Source organism: Ixodes scapularis, unplaced genomic scaffold (genome assembly GCF_016920785.2).
Source record: "Ixodes scapularis isolate PalLabHiFi unplaced genomic scaffold, ASM1692078v2 PGA_scaffold9__187_contigs__length_104089568, whole genome shotgun sequence".
NCBI classification, from domain to species: domain Eukaryota; kingdom Metazoa; phylum Arthropoda; class Arachnida; order Ixodida; family Ixodidae; genus Ixodes; species Ixodes scapularis.
Window position 1 is genome coordinate 47,321,231 of NW_024609884.1, and position 23,024 is coordinate 47,344,254.

Sequence of the window (23,024 nt, forward strand, 5' to 3'; positions counted from 1 at the left end):
GGATCTAGATTCTAGACTCATTCAGCGCTTTAAGCACGTCTAAAGTAGAATTCGGTGACCTATACATTGCGTAAATGACAAATGGCGTCCCTCGAACAACCACTTTGCAGAGTAATGCCTCAAAATTAGCCACATCCGCCCGGAGAACCTATAACTTTATTGCCATGCGTGCGATTGCGAAAACCAAACGTACACTGCGCGACACTGTTAGCGCAAACAAGCTATATATATATATATATTTTTTTTTTTATAAAAGGGTTGTAATATAAATTATCCGTGTGGCAAAAAGTACTCATTCGGGTCTCACTGAGGCGGGAAAATTCGGTGCCCGTCGACACCTCTTTGGAGTTAAAATTCAAAAACGGCGCCAATATCGCGTCCGCGCTAACAGTGTCGCGCAGTGTATAGAAAAGGCCTACAAGTTTAAATTGATATCTACTGCAAAACTAAAGCGAGGAACTACAAACCCTAAATGTCGCGAGGTAACAAAAGGAACGAAAACAGGATGTCTAGATACCTTCCCGCGTCCTCACGCCTTCACGGTCTCCATGGTCACGTGGAGTCCCGCCGGTCGACCAGGGCGCTTCCAAGGTGCTTCATATTTGTAAGCGTGCGCGAGTCAAATCGACCTAAGCCGCCGTCACACACTCGTATACACATCGTGCAAAAGTCACGGTCTGCAGACATGATGACATCTGCGGACACACCTCATATGCACCTTTGAAGGCTTCATACGTGCTCTTAACCTGCCTAAAAACAGTTCTTGTACATACGCCGATCTGAGCGTCATACGAATAAGAGTACACTCCTCAGACGATTTCTTCAGACTGTCTTTTGTATGATGTATTAGCAGTATGACCGCAGCTCACTTGGTAACAAGGTTTCTAATGTCGGCTTCATCGAAACACCTGAAGATCCCAGGACAACGTGGCTGCACGTGCTCGTGGTTTCGCCCAGTTCGTGCGACTAGTTTACTGTACGGAGGCGTTTCCGCGCTTCCTCCGGCGTCGTCCGTGCTCACGTTATATGAATCTCTACGTGCGTCGTAAGCAAAGAAAATAACAGATCGACCGATTTAGATTATTGCAAAATAACGAGCCAACGGAAGAAGGCCACATCATCGGTCGACACGCTCGTGAAAACAGGCGGGAACGTAATCGGCACATGCGCGCGCGGATATGAAAGGCAGATCCGTCGGATGGGGCTCTTGCAGCTTAGACGTACCTGAGGCGGCGGAGAGGGCGAGAGACGTCCACGAGTCCTACCTGTGCCCAGGAGCCCGGCGACATGCAGGACGACGGGCCTCGGGGTTCGAGAAAGCCGAGGTATAGTTTTCGGCGTGCCCCTGGGTCTTTCACCGGTACACTGACCCAACGGGGCTCGGCGATCAAAATGAAACTGGTTCAGTTTCACCGCGGGAAGGGCGACGGGTGTCCTTGGTTCTCCCGAAGCAGAAAGGAGGCAACCGGTTATTTAGTAGTCCCCACTGCCGCCCTCTTACACGAGATACGCTAATCCTTGGAGTTGAACGCCAAACAAAAGGTCGGCCGATAGCACCGCCGCTACGACCTCTCTCTCGTTCTCTCTCTTTCTCTCTCTGTCTCTCGCTCTTTCTGGAGGGGAAATGCCGGTCGATCTGACGTTTTCTGTGGAAAGTACGAGAGCCAGGGCGTTACCCGCGAAATGACTCACGTGATTGAGCCCTGGTCGAATTGATCGTGTTCACGAAGGAAACGAAAGTTCACCTCTACGCCCCGTAGACGCCAAGTTTCTGCTAGTGACTTTTACCCTTTGGAGAATCAAGTCGAACTCAGACCATGGCATCTGAACGGACGATGAAACCGCCTTGATCTGTCAGTCTTGTGACTCTTTTTAACGTGAATAACATCGCCTCTCCAGCCCTCCTCAGGGCGGTGTTAAAAGCGTGGACTTGTGAATTGCGTGATCAAAAGCATCCCTACCGCATTAGTAATGCACTGACAGTTCCTTGCTCGTGGTCATGTAAAGAATGTTTATTAAGAATACGAAATTTTGGACCACGTTACTTGGCATCCTGAGCCTGGTGACTGCTGAAACTGGGAAGGCGCTGCCCACATTAATTACTTACGAAATATTTTAGTTCTAATCGAATAAAATCGAAAGAAACGTTTAGTTTTGTGTGTGTGTTTGTGTGTGTGTGTGTGTGTTCGTCTGCTTTTTCCCCGCGGCGGGTGTCCTTCGCGTGATTGTTTTCTAAAAAAATTCCGGACAACTTTTTTGTTCCGAAGTGCAGCTGTCCTTGGAAAGTTAATGAGCACGTTCTCCTGCCAATAACCAGAGGTGCCAGCATGTTTTTACTTTCTGTTTGAAATGGGACCTTTGACGGCTGCTAAGACCCCTGTGCATGTCAACTGTGGCGGTTGGTGGGGGGCATGTGTGATGACTCATCTTAAATTGAAAAAAACAACTCCCGGTGCCCTCGAAAGAGACAGAAGGGTACGTACCCACAAAGGCCTAGTCGAGGCCGAGCATTCGATCTCGAGTTGAATTATCTATTTTTATAAACGCTAATACGTCATTGTTTTGTATTGATTAACGCTGCTAAGGCACTGGCCAAGCAACCAATAAATAATTGAATTCATATAATACGCACACGTACAGCCATTAAGCGCGAGCTTCGTTATTTATTTATTGTGTAAGTATTTGTTTTTTTACATTCTCGGAAGCAGTGATATTACTCAGACTTGTGCCTATCTCAAGTACTCTACTCAAGATACCGTGTCTTAAATACTTTTTGGAGTATCTTGGTATTTTACAAATACCTTTTGATGGAAGGTATTTAATACTCTATTTTAATTACTATTCTGCGTATCTTGTACTTATTATCTTAAATACATTTTTGACATTCCGCCTTTTTTCGAGTTTTTCGGTATGAAGTGAGGTGAGTGTGGCACGGGCAAACGTGAACATTCTTTCGAGCAACCGAATCCTGTTGCTAGCTCCGATTAGCTACGGTGACTTTAACTGAGCTCGTGAAAATATCGCTTTTTTGCCGACTATGACTCATATTTCAGCCCTAAGTTCGTACAATGAAGGTTCTCCCCCCGTCTTCACAAACGCGCCTTTTGTTTCTATAAAGTTTTCCCCCAAAAAATCCTCAATCCAAAGTTGTGGATTTACGGAAGTAAAGATGCCACCCTGAGGCGCAAGCAGACCGGGAAACGACCTACGAGAACAATGCAGACTTAAGTATCAAGAAATAACAGATAGAAGAAAATGAGAAGTGGACATACACAAAAAAGTAAACATTTTTATTTTGTTTTTTTACATTTGACCCCGCTAAAAAAACGTCGAGTTTTTTTTTTTTTTTTTTTTTTTGTTAGTCCGGCATTTATTGCTTTCGCGAACACTGTCTGTAATCGAACATTGATAACCAGAGAACAGTACAGGAAACGAACAGGAGCTGGGGGACCTCTCAAAATGCCAACAAAGTGTCCCCCAACGTTGAGCTCTTCTCTGAACGCAACCTACTTGAAGAAGGTGCGACCATTGCCGTGGTCATTATGTCGATTTTCCATGTTATCCATTCACTCATATCCGTGTCCCAAGTTCGTTTATAGCGGGGAGCATACGGAATATGGTTTGTAGTTAAACGATGCGTCTCAGGTGCGCCGCAGGATGTGATATTCAGCGATGTCACTATTGGCGAAACGCTCTGTCCCGTTTGTCACCTCCACACCTCAGCGTTTACCCAACAAAAGGCCTCTGCACATGCCCACGGGCCTTGGCATGTTCGTGTCATCTTTTTAATAGAGCGCGGGGCATAGTGTAATGAAAAAAATACCAAAAATTTGTGAAGTGACGTTAAGTGCCGGATCTCCCCCGAAAGCAGTCGTCAGAGGATCCGAACTTGACCCAGGTGTGCTTTTGTGCTGAGCTGGGCAGGGTGGATGCTGCATTGTTCATGCAGGCCGGAGTGGTAGCAAAAGAGCCCCTCCCCCCCTCACCGGAGAGCACGAACTCCAGCCGAACGCTGACGCCGCGTTCGGTTAAGTCAGCCGAGCGCTGAGCCATTGTATTTGTTGTCCTCATCCATCAAGTTCTAAAGTTAACCGCTTTGGGCGCCACGATCTGATCTCCTCCCCAATAGCTAAAGCGACCTCTTTCTTGTTGTCCCAGAAATGTTTTGTAATATTGCCACGTGCATTGTCCAGCGAGCGCGTGACTGAATGGTTACCGCGCTTGGCTCTCGCGTGGAGGCTCTCGCGCGGAGTCTCCGGGTTCGATACCAGAAAGCGGACTTCTCTTTTATTCATTTCTTCAACTTGACATTCTGGTAAGTTAGAGAATTATGTCTAATTGACCGAGTTACGAATGTTCTACGCGCCGAACTTTCTACGCCGAATGTTTCAGAAACTCACGCGGGTCAAAAGGTGCTCCGAGTGGCGGTCCGGAGTCAGTCTCGCCCCAGCGCTCGATCCTGCTGTTTCGCCGACATCGACGCCTGCGACACTAGCCTTTCTCTCTTCTGTTTTGGGAACAAGTTTGCCCCATTAAAGGTCTAGTTTCTTCAGTTATTCGCCGCCTCATCATTTATCATTCGTAACAATATTTTGCTCTTTATTGTCGGACTGCGTAAAATACTCTACGATACTTCTTTTTTTTTTTTCGTGTTGTGTTGTTGCGTGCTAATAAACCATTCTGGTAACCCAGATTTGCGTAGCTGCATAATTGGTGTTATCAATGACGTCGATACAAATTAAGCAATGCGGAAGTATCTTTAAAAGTAACTGGAATACATTTCGAAGTATTTGTACTTTACTCAAGATACTTTACAGTGAAAGTAACTTGAGTAGTATTTTAAATACTTTATGACACAGGTATTTAGTAACTTAACTTAAATACTTTCATCGAGTATTTTGTCTAACACTGATATTACTTTAGCAGAAATCGCAGGTTCGGGAGGTTTTGATAATGAATGTGTGTGCACAGTATACGAGCACCGGCTCGAGCCTCTCGTTTGAAAGCCTTTAGTGGCCGCTCGTGTATTCGTAACCGCGAATTCCGAAGTAAGTGTGGATTCAGAATAGCAATGGGTACAAGTTGCACAGCAAGCAGCACACTTGTGGTTAGTACTATATATATACAGTCAGTTCGTGTTGTCCTGTCCTGTTTCCCCACTCTCCAGGGTTAAAAAAAATATAAGTTCTTAACCAGCTCGCCTGCACCCTTGCATTAACTTCAATAATCTACCATTTGCAGAAATTGTCAACTTGGGAGGATTTGGTGTGAGCCTATGAGGTGCGCGTGAACGCGGCACCAGCGAAGGCAAGCAAGGGTTGCCTCTTCAAACGAGCTCTCGTGCAAAGCAGGTGCCCAGGTGCGCCTACCACTTTGCTTTCAAACGGCAATTCTGAAAATGGATCGATGTAAGCGATGCATGTGTAAGTGCTTGCACTCCTTTCAGACTTTCCTTTTAAATTAATTGAGCATAAAATCTGTCAGTAACCTTTCCGTGCAGGAGGCCACCTTGCAAAGCTCGCGCTTGGAGCTCATAGGCTAGAAACTGAGGAAGAGGAGGAGATGGGGAGTGCGCTGCAGTCAGAACACCGAGCTCTGGTTGCAATGATTAGTGGGTAGACGCTAAGCTAGCCGCATTTTGTCTATACTCGCTGTTCGAACGCGTTCGTGCGCCGAACACCGGCGTCCGGCGCTCGTCGTTTGCTTTCAAAGCGTGTGTAGAAAAGGCCAGAGTGTCGAACCGAAACTTTTATCGGTTCGGTTCGGGTTCTGGGTTAACGGCGGCCGGTTCAGTTCCGGTTCAGTTCCAGAGAGAAAAAATAACGGTTCCAACCGGTTCCAACCAGTTTCAACCGCTAAATTGAGAATATATTTTCCGCGTTGTTTTCGCAATAGGCACCGCACCATCTCCGCCGTGAAACGAGTATTCTATAGGGAGTATTCACTGGTGGCCATATCTGTGTGCGCGAATTCTGAACGCGTGCTGATGGCGAGCTTCCACAGTTCTTTTGCAACGTGCGTTCCGCACCATCGAGAGTGCCGGTCTCAGCAGCCTATTGATGTGAGCTCGTTCTGAGCATGCGCTTTAAACAGCACCCACAAATATGGCGTCCAGTGTATACTTCCTATAAAGATTCACTGGCAGCCATAGCTGAGCTCGCTGCTGCTTAGCACGTGCTGGCTGCAAGCTTCCATAACGCTTTCAACACGCAGATTGCACGCCATCAAGATTGTCTTCTTTGGAAGACCATAAAAAAGAACTCATCCCGAGCATGCGCTGTGAGCAGTCACCTCAAATATGGTGTTCAGTGAATACCACCTGAAGTTTCTTTTACTCTTTGTACAATCCACTAGATACCAAAATTAAAAAAAAAACGGTACTTAGTTTAGACGCGACAGTAAAATAAGGTCTAGATTAACGTACAAAACGTCGTGTTTATGTGACTCAACATCCATTAGTTTACCTCAGTCACATATATTTTACCTGAATCGAAAGGTTGTGACGAAGTGTGGTAGGTCGCCTAAATTACCCGCGAGTGGTACAAATTTGCGTCGCAGTATAAAAGGTTAAATCGTAGCTGTGCCCTTCAACTAAGAAATTAATTACAGTGCATAAAATCATGAAATGGACGCATCGTTGCCGTATATATCGTGCAATATAGTTTACGAAGTACGTTTCACAATATATACGATGACGATGCAACTGAGCTTAAAGCAATACTATATTGAACATGTCGCGAAAGCTTTGGGACAAGCCCTTTCAGTCTACCTTTTGTAGAAACACTGAGCGGCAATCACAACGCTTGTTTTCCTAACCAATATTTACTTCGTGCGACTTGCGTCCAGAAAGGTGCAGGGCGGTGTACTTTCGGCCGTATATATCTGAATACACTGCTATACACTTTTCTGCTCCGGTGCAGGAGGCATGCAGGTAAATCGAAAGGAGCTTTCAGCACTGTGATGCAGGCGAAGAATCATGCAGAAAGGAATCAGGATCAACCGGCAGTGCCTGGCTGTTGAGGTATGTTCTTGACAAGGTGCCGGTCAATGCAATTTGCAAATAAGCATCACCCTTGCTAATTGATGATTTTTTTGTTAAATAGTAGTATTTGCTCTACTCGAGATGGCAGCTACTTAATTGGTTACTTTCTGACGGTCTGCGTGTGTAATCGTTATAGTTCCGCTGCGCGCATCGGTGTACTTTGCTTTTGTCCAGCCCACAAACACATACAATTTCTGTTCATCATATAAAAAAAGCAATAACAGGCTTCTATATGTTTTATAAGTTATATACGTGTCAGGAACGGTTATTTAAATCTGCTTTAAAATCATAAATTTGCTAAGGTTCTCTCAAATTACTTATAGACGTGCCTATCGAGGATAAAAACGCCGGAAAAGATTTGCAGAGCATCTTTCAGGGATAATTTGGGGGTGCATTTACTTATGATGTATATCTTTAAGGTGACCGGCCTTTTATTAATGTTGTCAAATATTCACTCAGTAATTAAATATATTTTTTTACTGTCAAAAAAATTTGACTGTGTGGATACTGTCAAATTTAATAAATAATGACAATAAAATTGACTGCACGATACTCGAAATACGACAGCTGTGGAGCCGATCTGCGGAAACGTGCTTTTTTGTTCGCTGTTTGGCAGCGTGAAACACCGGGTCGCGGGGTATGTCAAAAAGGACTTTGTGCTCACAGTAGAGTTTGGAGGCAAAAACTCAAAATGTGCAGAGAGATATGAAGGTAATAAATTGTATTCTTCAAAAAAATCCCATACACGATGCTTTACTGTAAAAAGAATACATGGGTATGTAATGATGTTCGTAATTACATATGAATAGCGCCAAGGACAGACGAAGATTCCTATAATCCTAACATAATTCACATTTGGGCATCAGCTTACATGAACTCCAAACTTTTCGAAATACTGCCTCGGGAGGCTAATGTTATATTCGGTTTTATGTGCACTTGTTTTGGGCCCTCACTTTACAACTCTGTGCCTTATCAGTCATACGCGCTCTAAGATTTCATTAGGCTGCCGTATATCATCGCGAAACTTCTATAAATACTCCCCAACTTTACAATTTTGACGACTACTTTTGCTAGTGTTGCGAACATCGCATTTCACCAGAAAACTCAACTGTTAACATGGTTTGAACGTGACGTCATCACATTATATGTTGGTAGTATAATTGCGGTTTGTTCTTGCTGGGAAAATGAAATTCGGTGGTGCAAAATGCACGCTGCAGAAGGTTCGCGCTCTATGCAAGCCATGTGTTTGAGAGAGACAAATTATTCTTTCTCGGTGCGGCGTCGTGAGGAAGGGAGCGAGCGTCTGGCACCACGCAAGACGCGCTTCCTGCCAAGAGTGTTTTTGCCTTGCAAAATAGTTTTCGGGGCCGCGCCTTCTGGTCTCTGCCAAAGATGCGGGGCAGAGGGTCTTTTACAACCAAGTGTGTTTTTTAAAGCTCCCCCCCTTCTTTTTTTTTCCGTTAATAATATTATATTATTTTTTTTTTATTCCTGATGAGTTCATATGTTTTTCTTTATTCCTGAGGGACTCCCTCCTCAGTTTGGGAGTGTTCATATGAGAAATTTGTGTCGCTTGTTAACAGTAATCCTCGCATTGCTTTTATTTTGTAACCAAAACCTACGAAGTTTTAACAAAATACGGAGGCTTGGGGAAGAACTTGAGAACGACACTCCTTTGAGAATTGGAGCGGCTGCGAACGTTCAGCTGCCCCTCTGAGGATCTTTCTTTTCAGGTATCCCTCCTGTACAGACTTGTAGCTCTATGTAACGTCGAAGTAATAAGTCACATTTAGTCCTTTCACTGTTTCTATTTTCGGAGACAACTTTCTGAGGCAATTCAGCAACAATGAAAGCATGTTTGTGCGCCTTCAATGATGAGTACATGTAAAACGGGTCGTGCAACAGTTTTTGTAGTTTCATTAAATACAGCTAAGAACTAATGCCCTGGCGTTGATAACCTGCAAAAAACACTGATTAGTTTTCTTTCCGCGCAGTGGCAGAAACAGAAAAAATAAAGGAAAGAAATAGCTTTCCCCTCAACTCGCAATTAGAATGAGGGGCCACACCATCTAATGCTAATTGTATACCGCCAATGTTCATCCTAGTCATGCGCTGGAGTTGGCAAAGTATATATAGAGCATAAGCTGAGCTTCTGACATTGTTGGATTTCGGCTATTCTCATCTTTTGTTGAACGCGAGCCATTACCCGAATGTTTGGCGATGCCGATTGTCATTAACCCGAGCACTCGACTCGGGCTCACGACGTAATGTCATTTGACGTCAAAGTGTCAACAACGTTAATCAATCTAGTGGCGTTCTCAATTTAAATCGACTTGACGCAGTGAATCACGTGACAACACCACGGGACCACGTGAGGTGAAATTACTTAACAGCATGTCTTGACACCATGACGTCACGTGACCACGTGACACATGATTAGTCATAGCGCCAATACAAAAGCGCCACGAGACTCATGCTTTTTCAAACATTGCAATTCTGTATGTGACGATTTGATCAATACATCGTAATACAGCTGCCCCTTTAGGCCGCGATAGTTGCGAATTCCAACCAAAACTCTGTGTTCTGCCGTCCTCGCGCGCTCGCGTCTCCTCTTCTCCGTCATTTTCTACCCGGATACACTTGAGCCTGGAGGAAGGGTGAATGATTTTTTTACTTATGGGCGTACTTGTATTGAAATGCACTCGCGATTTGGAGGCAGTACGACTTCATTTTAAAAAGGAATACGTATTATTAAAAAAAAACAAAAAAAAAACGAAGTAGATTGTTTTTGTTTCTTTTTTGATGAGAGCGTTATCCCTTTTTTAGGTATGTGCCAAAACTTTAAAAGACAACAACAACGACAAACATGTGACCAATATTGGCCCTTGGCGCAAAAGACGCAGTATGATAATATACTATATTACAATATACTTAATTCTTTCACCGTAAAATCAACCTGATGACGTTCGGGTGTAGTGGGATGAAATTTTCATTGAAAGTGCATTCCAGTGGCCGCTTTGATGGTAAAGCGTGTTCCTAGAAAAAAAAAAGAATCCGATTGTTTTTTTATACCTTAGTTTTAGGCATTTCAAAGGTCTTCGATGAGACCGACGGCTTTTACATGAGGTCTGTACGCCGATTAATAATTTTAGACTACTAATCGGTGACCTTTAATCGATTAATTAATTGGTTAATTAGTCTAATGTGGAAGCTGGTAGAGTTGTTAAAGTATTGCCAAATTAGCCTTAGCGATGCAGGAACAGGTCGTTTGATAGAAGCCACTTCATGTCATTCATTTATTTCTTTTGACATGCATTCAAACGACGCGGGCTGACGGCAGATGTAGAGGAGACGACAGGAAGAAATGCTCACAACATTTTACTTTTACTGACGTTAAATTTGCCCGCTACTAAGTACTTTCATGCTTCATTGAAAAGGGTGAGATGTGTTATTTACCTCGAAATATTTAGCTCATTCAGATATAACACAGCGGACTGGGGTGTTTTACCTATACCTCATCCCCATGGTAGGCATCAGCAACGTAAAAAACAATGGAAACATGAAAAAAAAAAAAAAAAAAAAAGAATATTCTTTAGCAGGAATCTTTTCTGGCGCTAGAGGAGGAAGAGAATTTTACGCGCAGAAGGGAGAAATGGGCGGAGTTTGTCGTGCAAGGAAGGTTTTTATGAAGGATGACCCTAGGTGCTGCATGTTTTGATGCATATTTAGGCGTGAAAAAGAAGTTCGCTGGCTGTGTATTTTTGAAAACATGGCGTCTCGGAAGAAGCAAAAGTCACACTGTGATTAAATGATCGATTATGAGTTTGACAGCGACCGAGATGATTTCAGTGACAACGTCCTCCATAAACGGTTCCGTTTTCGACCGATTCATCGGTTAATAAATTAGCCAGTGATTAATGGTTTCGTCAGTTAATCAGTAAATTAATTAAATCTGCAGCCTATTCGCGGCGAGAAGTTTGTGTATCGCCGCCTGGTGGAATTTTTTTACAACCCAGAGTGAGGATACTTCAACTTCCCTTGCTGGTGCAAGCACGTGCAATGTCAAGCTTCCTATGCACTATGAAAATTAAAACTTATGATATCCTCGTGGGTAGCACGTGCACGAGGAAAACCAAAGCGCCCTAGCGAACTTCTCGCCGCGAATAGTTCATTCGCGACTCCAGCGAAACGAACGGCACCTAGCGGTAAAACGCTGAACTGGCAGGAAAGTGGGGCTATGTTGCACGTTTGGGACTCCCAGGAGACTAGGGAGAAGGAAGTTACGTAGGTGTGAATGAACGTGTCTTAGCAACGTCTGCAGATACCGTCATCAGTGACTACACCAATCAACATCCAAAGAGCGTTGTTGACGTCACTTCCTTCTCCCTAGTCTACTGGGAGTCAAAAACGTGCAACATAGCCCCCCAGGGGTGCTATGTTGCGCTTTTTGGACTCCCAGGAGACTAGGGAGAAGGAAGTGACGTCAACAACGCAGCATATGCAGATTGGATGTTGGTTTTGTTCTCTTCTTTCAACATTTAATCTGCGTTTGCTGTATCGTTGACGTCACTTCCTTCTCCCTAGTCTCCTGGGAGTCCAAAAAGCGCAACATAGCACCCCTGGATTCGACCGCCAAATTTGCCAGATATATATAGTGGCGTCCCCTATAGGTCGCTGGAGTCGCGATTGTGATCCCAGCTCTGCTCGTGACCCCTGGTTCGCTATAGGGAGTATTCACTGGACGCCATATTTGAGGGCGCTGTGTAGAGCGCATGCTGAGAACGAGCTCACATTAGTAGAATACTAAAACCGGCAATTTTGATGGTGTGGAATGCACGTTGCAAAAGCACCGTGGAAGCTCTCCATCAGCACGTGCTCAGCAGTTGCGCACAGAGACGTGGCCGCCAGCTAAGCCATTAAAATTCCTGTCAAATAGGAATATATAATAATACTGCGTGGTTAGCAGTCGTTCAGCACCGGCTAACTCTCACTTTCTAAACATTCCTTGGCTGATAACTTTCAGCTTAGGTCCAAGCGCGGCCTATGTTATGAGCCGAAGGGCCAATCATAGAGCGCGAAAAGCGCAGCGTCATGGTGTGCTCTCTACGCTTATAGAACTATACTTTATTTCAGCTTCGGTCCGAGCGCGGCCGATGTTATGAACGGAAGGGCCAATCAAACAGCGCAAAAAGCGCAGCGTCATGGCGTGCTCTCTGCGCTTGATAGGACAAGCCGGTGGAGGAGCGCTAATAGAGAGACTGCGAATACCGGCTGGTCTTGTCAACTGCAGAGAGCACGCCATGACGTTGTGCCTCTTTCGCTGTTTGGCCCTTCGGCTCATAACATCGGCCGCGCTCAGACCTAAGCTGAAAAGAAGTATAGGGAGTTTTCTGGGTCACAATTATTGTGTAATGTCATAATTAGCAACATACTCAATTTAAAAACAAGGTAATATATATATATATATATATATATATATATTCATCAACCTTCTTTTTTTAGTCCAGTTTATTTGTGTGTGTGTGTGTGTGTGTGTGTATTTAGACGCTTAGGTTTCTTTTTAATTAGTTTTTTCTAGTTTTGATTTATTTGTTTATTTCCCGGCCCTCGAGACCCTGGGCTAGGTCGATGACCTACGACGCTGTTCGATCGCTCCAGAACGTCTTTAAGGGCAGTTGGATTAAACTAAACAGAAAAAGGTGAACTCTGTTTGTAGGGCAGATTAACGTGAATACGTTAATCTGCACTAATGGTTCGTTGCAGAATCTCCTGTAGGACATTTCAGTAAAACATTTTGAAACATTTAGAGGAGCCTTCGTCGCCTAATTTCCTAACTCATCTGATAAGTATAACACTTCTCTCTTGACATATACAGCGTCAAAGAAAAATGGCACCTTTAAATGTTGTTTTCAGCTTCTTGGCAAAGTCAGTAAAAGTGGTGTGCCAATTTTCACGGTTAGATATTAAAAAAAAAAAGTGACCAGTATCACTCTAATGAGAAGCACTAAGTTAGCGGAACATTTAAATATTGCCTATCCCTAAACGAAAATGGTGATAAGCTCGGATATGTGTTCGTGTGACTTCGATGTAGAGCCTTTTTTCTCCTGATATTGGCTATCAGAAAACGGTCGCTTCTCGTGTAAAGGCGAGAAGTAATAAAAACTCCTGGTATATTTGGGATAGTATTTCGGCATAAGAAAAGTATTGGTCGGCCCTTCCCTCGTAACTTATAATCCGGCCCTGACCACCACCACCACCCCAACTCCCGAATATAGGAGGTATTCACTGGACGCCATATTCGAGGGCGATGTTCAGAGCGCATGCTCAGAACGACCTCACATTAATAGCCTGCTAAAACCGGCAACCTAGATGGTGCTAAATGCACGCTCCAAACGGACTGCGGAAGCTCGCCGTCAGCACGCGCTCAGCAGCAGCGCACACGGATATGGCCGCCAGTGAATACTCCCTATAGTAAAACTACAGTGTAGTAACACTGTACCGTAGTTCCGACGCCTCTGCATTTGACTGGTCGTATTTAAGCCACAAGTTGTTTAGAAGAGCAGTTTCCTCAAAAGAGAAATGTTACGCTTCGCAAGTTTGTGATCGCTGAAATACACATTCGAAGAAATTTTCAACACTAAAATAGGACTTTTTTTTTTTTTTTCATTGAAAAATGAAGACGTTTGACGGCACTTGGGACAGCAGATGTGGGACGCACCGTTATTTGTGCTAGAAAAGTAAATGTCTATGTTGCTTCCCAGGTACCATTATGGCGAAACTTAGTGCTAATCGAGTTTGAGTCACGTTTCAAAAATTATTTTATTCGATTTATACGCTTCGCACTTTATAACACTTTTTTTTTTCACCTACCAGGTATTATTTTCTAGGTTTTTTTTTGTGTTTGTTTTTGCTCGTATGAACCAACTCCCAGAGATTAATCACCGTTGGCCCCATCAACGAAGTAATTAAAAGTGACTTCCCATCCAGACAATTGGTGTTTTACCTCTGTTGATAAATTATGAGTCCCGGGGATCGTAATCTTAAGGTAATGTGGTTTCTCGCAAGCAGGGCCGGCCTTACACCATCAGGCGCCCCCCTTCCCTTCCTTATACGCCCATATCTAATAGGTACGACATCGCCAGCATCACGTTGTTAGGAAACATGTGAGTAGTGGCCCAATAGGAGCGTTTTGTCAACCGAGAACCGCATTCCAAAATCGAATGGCGATCGAGCGTATAGTGTCGTGTCGGGCCCTGTGCTAAAATAAATCAAAATAGCTAAAAAAAGTTATATAGGGGGGCGTGGCTGCGCCCCCCTATTGATGGCGCCCTGGCCCTGTGCGACCACCGAGGTCGCCCACCCCTAAGGCCGGTGAAGTCCGAAAGCAACGTATAATGCTCTCTGTCAGGCCCTAGCAGCACCTAGGAGGCCTCCCTTGCCTCCCTAGTACTCCCCATATAGCGAAACATTCGTGAAACGCCGCTTTAAACATCCCTAACATCATCCCTAACCAACCAAGAAGGGGCGTGGTCATAGGAATAACGGCGCATAATTGTTTGCTTTTCTTCTAACCATATGAATACATGCCACTTGATAGGGTTGATATATCAATAATTGAATGTCCAACTCGCTATACGAAGAAGGAACAATCGATTGATTCGCGTTTGCCCGTTCTGCGCCCGCCGCACCTAGGCGGCGCGGGCGGTATTTTCCTCGTATTTCCTCGGAAGCCGCCCGCGCCGAGAGCTTTCGGTTGGCAACCCGCACGACGGGGAAGGTCACGTCCTCTCGTCTCCCCGGGAAAGGTGATCAGAGGACGCCTATTTGCTCCGCTCCCGGCGACGAAGCGACTTGCTGTGAGGATGGCGTTCTTATCGCGTCGGCTTGCTTGCTCTCTAGCGAGGCACTTCCCCAAGCAAGTAACGAAACTTGTTCCTAACCACGAAGCGATAGCAGCGATTGCACTCCGAAAAATTTCGAGTTCGCCATGCTCGTTCGCGGGAGCCGGTTCCGCCGAGGTATCCAGCATCCTCGAAGAGCGCATCCTTGGCCACGACGCCGGAGCCAGCATGGAAGAAACTGGACGTGTGCTAAGCATCGGCGACGGCATTGCTCGCGTCTACGGGCTCAAGAATATCCAGGCTGAAGAGATGGTGGAATTCTCCTGCGGGCTCAAAGGTATGGCCCTTAACTTGGAACCCGACAACGTGGGTATCGTAGTATTCGGAAACGACAAGCACATCAAAGAAGGCGACATTGTAAAGCGTACCGGAGCAATCGTGGACGTCCCCGTTGGTCCCGAACTCCTTGGCCGCGTGGTGGATGCCCTCGGTAACCCGATCGACGGTAAAGGCCCCCTCGGATGCAAGTCCCGTGCTCGTGTCGGTGTGAAGGCACCTGGCATTATTCCCAGAATCTCCGTGAAGGAGCCTATGCTTACGGGTATTAAGGCTGTGGACAGTCTGGTCCCTATTGGCCGTGGCCAGCGAGAGCTGATTATCGGAGACAGGCAAACCGGCAAAACCGCCATTGCAATCGACGGAATCATTAACCAGAAGCAATTTAATGAGGGCAGCGACGAGAAGAAGAAGCTGTACTGCATCTACGTTGCAATCGGTCAGAAAAGGAGCACCGTCGCCCAGATCTTGAAGAGGCTAACGGCGAGCGACGCCATGAAGTACACCATCATCGTGAGCGCCACGGCTTCTGATGCGGCGCCTCTACAGTACCTCGCCCCGTACTCGGGCTGCGCCATGGGTGAATACTTCCGTGACAACGGCATGCACGCACTCATCATCTATGACGACTTGTCCAAGCAAGCCGTCGCCTATCGGCAAATGTCGCTGCTGCTGCGCCGACCCCCGGGCCGTGAAGCGTACCCTGGTGACGTCTTCTACCTCCACTCCCGTCTGCTGGAGCGAGCTGCCAAGATGAACGACACCTTCGGCGGTGGCTCCCTCACTGCGCTGCCAGTTATTGAGACCCAGGCTGGTGACGTCTCGGCGTACATCCCGACCAACGTAATCTCCATCACTGATGGCCAGATCTTCCTGGAGACGGAGCTGTTCTACAAGGGTATCCGGCCTGCCATCAACGTCGGTCTCTCTGTGAGCCGTGTCGGCTCAGCTGCCCAGACAAAGGCCATGAAACAGGTGGCAGGGTCCATGAAGTTGGAACTCGCTCAGTACCGTGAAGTGGCAGCCTTTGCTCAGTTTGGCTCTGACCTGGATGCTGCCACACAGCAGCTACTCAACAGGGGTGTCCGTCTAACGGAGCTATTGAAACAGGGCCAGTACACTCCCATGGCGATTGAAGACCAGGTTGCTGTCATCTACACCGGCGTTCGTGGTTATCTGGACAAGCTGGACCCCTCCCAGATCAACCGGTTTGAGCAGGAGTTCCTGCAACACATCCGAACATCGCACAAGGACATCCTTGCCACCATCGCCAAGGAAGGCCACATCAGTGAAGCCACCGATGGGAAACTAAAGAGTATTGTTACCTCATTCATGGCCAGCTTCCAGGCCTAAATAGCTTGGCTTACTTGCACTGTTTTAAACTGCCCTTCAAACTTCTCTAGTCTGTATATAGGAGCGCTTAGGATCCGCTAGAATAGAAACCTGTGCAAGGATTAATTTATGTTGTATGGTGCCATTTGCAATAAATGTCTGTAAAGCTGATCTGCAAGATTTGGACAGATGTGGCTAAGTAAGTCAACGTGTCCTTACCAAGGGTGGCCAGTTTGTAGCTCAAGTCTGCGTGGAAAGTGTTAAAGCTGTTTTTGTTTGGGTGTCTTGTTTCTTGCATGTTCTACAATTTTTAAAAACTGTATTTCTGAAGTGCTGTTGTGTATTGGCAACTAAAGAAAATGGCCTAAAGAAACTAAAGAAAGCTTGTGATGCAATCACTTTGTGGGCGCGTTGTAGAATATATTGGAAGTTCCCATATTGAAGGACATCTGAGAACCGGCGTCAGAACTATGCAAGAGACGGGGGGGGGGGGGGGGGGGGGCGACGGCGATTTTTGCGCCCCTCCCCTGTATTGTTTCCATTTAATTTATGAACTGCTGTGGGGGGGGGGGGGGGGGCGGTCGCCTCCCCTCTTTTGACACCACTGTCTGAGAAACTTGCCTATATCTTTATATGGCTCACTTTGCTCTAGCATATGACCTCTATAACTGTTCTATCTTATTCATTGTTGTTCAAAAGTGACATTCTGAAACATTTATTCACTTAACAGTTGAACATTGGTTCCTGACTGTTTGAGGTTGATGTTGAAAAAACATTTTCCTAAGTCTTTTCAAGTTTTATGTCTAAACTGGCTGAGCATCTGAACTACAATTACTTCAACACTTTGCAGCAATGCAAGGATGTGTGAATTTTTGGCCTGCCCCCATATGATATTTTGTACAACACTTTGATATTTGTACATCACTTTGACATATACTGTATGTCTAGGTGGGGTAAAACAGTCATGAAGTGCTCTGCATATGCTTTCCATGAGGCCTCTCTGATGATTTGAAATAGCTGCATTTGATTCCTATCGACAAAATCATCAATGACTGTAAGTAGCAACCAGTTTAGGAAAACTGTCATTCCTGTAGCTGAAGTCAGCCTCAGTCCTTCCAGCTTGATGACCTGTAAGATGAGAATTGCAGTGATCATGTCAACTATGCAACAAATTTCTTCCAAATGGTTCTGTTGTTTATTGATCTTTATTCAATGCAGTTGTCGGTTAACCAAACAAGCGAGTGCATTACTTCGAGAGGGTATACAGCCAAGCGTTTTTAATTTTTTTTTAATCGCACAGGCTCTTGATAAGCTCACCGATTCCTTCCAATTTTGTTTAATTTAAATAAAGATTTTTTTTTGCTGGAATATAAAATGTTAACGTGCAAACATTTATCTCGAGAAAATGTCACGAAAATTTTAAGTCTTATAAAATCCCATGAACGTTTTGTCTAAGAAAAGCTTGCACAATTCTCCTTCGAATTTAAACGAATCACATAACTTTCGTACTATGTGACAAAACTTTTCCAGAGAGAATGTACTGGAAGTCACCAGCTGATATGCCCTCTTAATTAAAGAGAATTGGAGGTACTGTGCAGCTATACATTTCTATATTTTACCTCTGCTGTGTCACTTTACATTGATTAATTTTAAGCAAACTGAAAGCAAGTGACTGGAGTATGACAGACATGCCACAGCTGGTTCATAATAACATGTACTGAACACAATACATTAATGAAAGTTCTCCAGTAATCGCGCCATGATGCTTCCAATTACTACCCATAGGCTGCTCCAATCCACTTTGTGTCAAAGTGCTAAATGTTCAATCCTCATCATCAAAATTTAATCATCTTCAGTCTACCTTAAGATATTAGTACCGTTTCTCCCCGCAAGTGGAATGAACTATAGTCAGTGTTAGGTTCAGAGTTCAGGGGAAGCTCTTTCCACCTATTTCCCCTTTAGCAGAGCGAACGCTGGGGAGGAGGCGACCTTCTCTCCAGCGTTCGCAGAATCGAGGAGTTGCCCCTGAATTCTTAGCCTGTCACCGACACTAAAATGAGGGGGTGTCGCGATTACTGCCGGTTCGCTGAGCTACTTGGTGTATGTGAACATCATACAAAACGACATGGCGCCATCTTGTGTCTCCGTTTGGAAGCAAACCTTTGGTTGATGATATCACGAAATTTAGCGTACACCGCGGTGCACGATGCAATTTTTACCGCTGCTCATTCATTTTTTTTTTTTTTTACGTTAGACGAGCATTTTTGAGATTATATCGCGTTGAGCTGTTTTATTAGTATCAGCATCATTTGGTTATCTGATATTTTAGGTGCTAAAATGTGCACTCTTACAAAAACAATAAGACAGAATCTGGACACGAATCAACAACAGTAACGCCATTTTTGCACAATTGCGTGCAGTTTCACAAATCCCTCGTAGACACAGTAATCTCGGCTTAATTATGCACAACCCACTTCCCCCTTTTTCTACCCTAGATTTTGCACGCTACTACAGTCTAAAATTACTTCACCCAAAAAACAAACGTCACCATTGTTTTGGTAGAAACAGGCTCTCTAACGTTTCGAGATTGTTTTCGGTCTCTATTTGAATTCACAGGCTGCTTCCAGCCTACTCTAAATTGTTCGCCGTTTCCATACCACTCTAAAAATGTGTCATCCAGTTCCGTCCGCACATGAGTTGTGTTAATAAATTATATCTCAAGATACGCAATGCCCAGCACATTTTAACATTGGAACAGCCGCAACCAACCTCTAGGCTCTTCAGTTGTGGATGGCTCTCTCCAATGGCAATCTCGGTGTTCATATGAAGATTTCGAAGTTGCGCACTGAACTTGCCCTTCATGAGGACATGATGGTGTAAAGCGGTAAACTTGCCGGTCACTTTTAGACCTCGTACCTGCGTAAATGTTAGAAGATCAGTGGCGTCGAATCGAGGGAGCGGTGGAGGGGGATCGCCTTTACAGACACTTGACTGGATGAGACCGGGCAGGGAGGGCTTTTAATTGTCCCGCCTCCAGCGTGAGCTTCCTCCCTTCCGTAACACTTCGGCGTCTCTTGACCTTCAAGCGTACAGGCGCAACGAGAAGAGAAGGCAACGAGAAGGCAACGAGCGCGTGCTAGATGCTTGGCATTTGAAAGAGACGCCCCGCCATTCCTACCCTGTCAACAACTCGGGGGAAAGGAGAGGGGAAAACACTTCCGACGCCACTGCAAGAAATTATAATTGGTCGCAAGCTCAGATCAGGTCGCACTTTCGCCTGTTAGAAGAAAGGAGTGCCTCTTGCTGTTCATGAAAGGTACCCGTGCAAGCTCGCGCTTGGTGCACCCACGGCCACAACCGTATACACTAAGGGGATTCTTCAGGAATTAAAATTAGGGGGTGTGTAAAAATTTTTAGGGGGGCGGGGGGGGGGGGGGGCATTGAGAATGGAGGAGTCGGTGGGAATTAAGGGGTGCCTTCGGAAAAAACAAAAGGGGGTTTACACCCCCGTAAAGGGGGGGGGGGGGGTGTAGGGAAATCACTGCTCACACTGCACCGCAGATTATCTTAACGTTTCTCCTGTAGAAATGAGCATAACCTATTCCGTCGGCGATGACCCGGCCCAAACATCTATACATTAATATCTTCTATGGCGTTTGCATTTGCTCTTCGAAATAACCATGTGGGTGTCACGTTTGTTACTTTGAAACGCCCGCCTCGCCGCGAGCTCGAAATGCTCATGATGATCGTTCGCCATCTGTGCACCAGATGGCAGCAGAGCACCTCTACCCAGCCTAGAGAGCTTAGATTTGTGAGAGGAAACAACTCAACCCATGGAGAGCGCTTGCAAGCTGCAAGTTAATGGTGGACGCCTTCTACACAGATTGGTTGCATGTACGCATGCGTGGTCGTCCTGCGGCGAGGAGGATAGCGGGCGGGGAGGCAGAGACTCATGGCGTGGTCCGAGGTTACTGCTTGATTCCGTGGCGTAATCTCATCCATCATTGTGTCTTTATATGGCAACGAGTGCATACGTAGGGCCAACCTCTATAGCGTGCCTTCATACCATGAAACACGAGGTTTTCAAGAAGTAATGACACACCTTGTCGACAGTGGCGTCAAAAGAAAGGAGGGGGGGCCGTTCTCCTCCTCTTCCCCCTTGTTCTTAGGCCACTGTCGACAAGGTGCCTTACTGTCTCAACCCCCCCCCCCCCCTTTCCCTCAACTCCCGAATAGTTCCAACATCTAATGATGATGGCGAATGGACGTCATAACAAAACCGGTGAATGTACCGTGATCGTGATGGTGTGCATGCTTTTCAGCGCAGCCTGAGCAAAAAAGCCACGCAGATATACGACGGGGAGTGGGTGAATGTACAACAGATGTAAGAACCTATTTAAGCATTACGTGACGCGTGCACCTGGAGTGGTACGTTGAGCAGCAGTTGATCATCTGTGAGGACTACACTAGCCGGGGCATCGGGTTGCAGCTGTAGGCGGTGAAGACCCTGCAGTCGGGTGGCGGTCATCTCAGCCGTAAGATCTTCCAAGACGGGCAGGGAAACGCAGCCCAAGACCCGCCTTGCGTCATCGGACAGTTTCTTGATAAGCTTCTCGGCTATGATTTCGCTCACGCTATCCAACACCTCATTCATTCTCTCGGCTTCACAACGTCAGCCTCGGTCGGCAGGAGAATACGATGATGATAAAACACCTTTTCTTCTTTTATTTTCAGATTTTTCAAACGTAGCGAATCAAATGTTGTGATCCAACGCGTCAAGCACCGGTAGGGAGATGACCTGGAATGGGGTACATTTTTTTCCCTAACTCGACCGCTTTTAAAAGATCACGTACCCATTGTTGGATCTTCGGACGTGGTTCGGACAATGTCCCATAGCCGACACTCATGCATGCGTGGTGTCTACAATTATATATGACAAAGATGAAGTGGAATTTAAAGCCTTTGTAACCTTCTTTCGTAGCCACCATTGCTAGGATTTCGAGTTATTGTATTTTGTTTGTTTTATTTTTCTATTGAAAAACACACGTTCGAACAAGGTTCTGGAGAGCTGAGACGAACAGTCGTATTGTCACATTTGTACCCATAATTTCGGCTAACTTTATTAGCAGTCAGACATGTTTGATTGACAATCATAACGCAATGCTACTGTTGAGATTAGTGACGTAATGCTTGCAGGACTTCATTCTGCATTGGAAGATTTATTATGTTCGTATTTGTTCTCAAATGTGAAGTGTATTGCTTTTTTTTTTTTTTTTGCCTCATCTTTCAAATTTGATTAAATGCGAATCTATAAACAGTATAATGCGAGAGGCATTCTGGATCGTTCCCCGTTTCCGTACTAGATATGCACTTCAATCCCTTGTTGATAACTTGTGTTGTATTCTGTATGTGAGACACCGGACCCAGTCAAGATTCCTATTGGAAGCTTTCTGTCCTGTGTCCTCAGCAAAACTTTTTTCTAATAAAGTTCATCTTTGCCAAGTATGTTCTTCAAAGAAACAATTTGACCAGTGCAATGCAACTGCTAGCCTGTGTTTTCGAACTCGCTCCACCCACCATGAATATACTAAAGCTGAGTGACAGACTCAAAATGTGGCAATTTGTCATATCACGTACAGTGCAGTGTTCGCATCTTGCCTCTTTGTCTCACCTCCGTGAGGGCTCGCAAGTTGCGGTATGAAGTCTGTAACAATACAGATGTCCCGGTATCGTGTTGCGAGATGAGACGGATACACTTCTTCGTCTTCCGGTGTGACGATTACAAACGCTCCTGTACAGTGCACCAATAGAGATCTAACAACGCTGTCGCAGCGATGGCGATGTGGTCCAGAACTCGCACGTTTCTTCTTCTCGCGTGCGTCCATGGCACATCGATGACTGCTGCTGTTGATGATCTTGCCAGGACATTCACCGGGTAAGTGGTCATGAAGGACAATTTAAAACAGTTTTAGAGTGCCGTAAAGACTTGCGTTTGCGCTGCGTGCGAGGCACGCAAGCTCTCAGCGGAAACGCTGCGGAGCGCGTCAAACCCCCGCTTTTATTATACGGCAGAACGCAAACGCATACGCAGTAAAGCGCTGGATATCCTGACTTATATAAGTACCGTCATCGTTTGATCGTGCTGCGGGCGAGCTCCTATTGGATGCCAGCGACGCGTCGCTATTTTCGGCTCATGGCGCATCCCACATCCAGACACGCAAGCTCCTATTAATTTTCTGTGGCTGCCGGTGATGCGTCGCCGGGCCCCCCGAAATCTTTCATTTTGTTGGGACCTCCTTTCCCCCCTTCCCCTCATAAAGCATTTTGTCATGGGCGCCCCCCCCCCCCCCCCCCCCCCCCGAAACAAAATCCTGGCTACGTGCCTGGCTCCACTGCTTGTTTTCATCCGCGGTGTCAATGAAGACTCCGACGTAACTCGGGAACTGGCAGAGCTGTGTTCAGTGCACGGACGG

At 45.7% G+C, this 23,024-nt stretch overlaps 1 protein-coding gene across 1 annotated transcript; it reads left to right on the forward strand.

Moving 5' to 3' along the window:
* Positions 1 to 14,789: 14,789 nt before the first annotated feature.
* On the forward strand, positions 14,790 to 19,276 carry LOC115324469 (ATP synthase subunit alpha, mitochondrial). The gene has a single exon (XM_040219441.3). The coding sequence runs from the start codon at positions 14,905 to 14,907 to the stop codon at positions 16,570 to 16,572; it is 1,668 nt and encodes a 555-aa protein (XP_040075375.1). The 5' UTR covers positions 14,790 to 14,904; the 3' UTR covers positions 16,573 to 19,276.
* Positions 19,277 to 23,024: the final 3,748 nt, after the last annotated feature.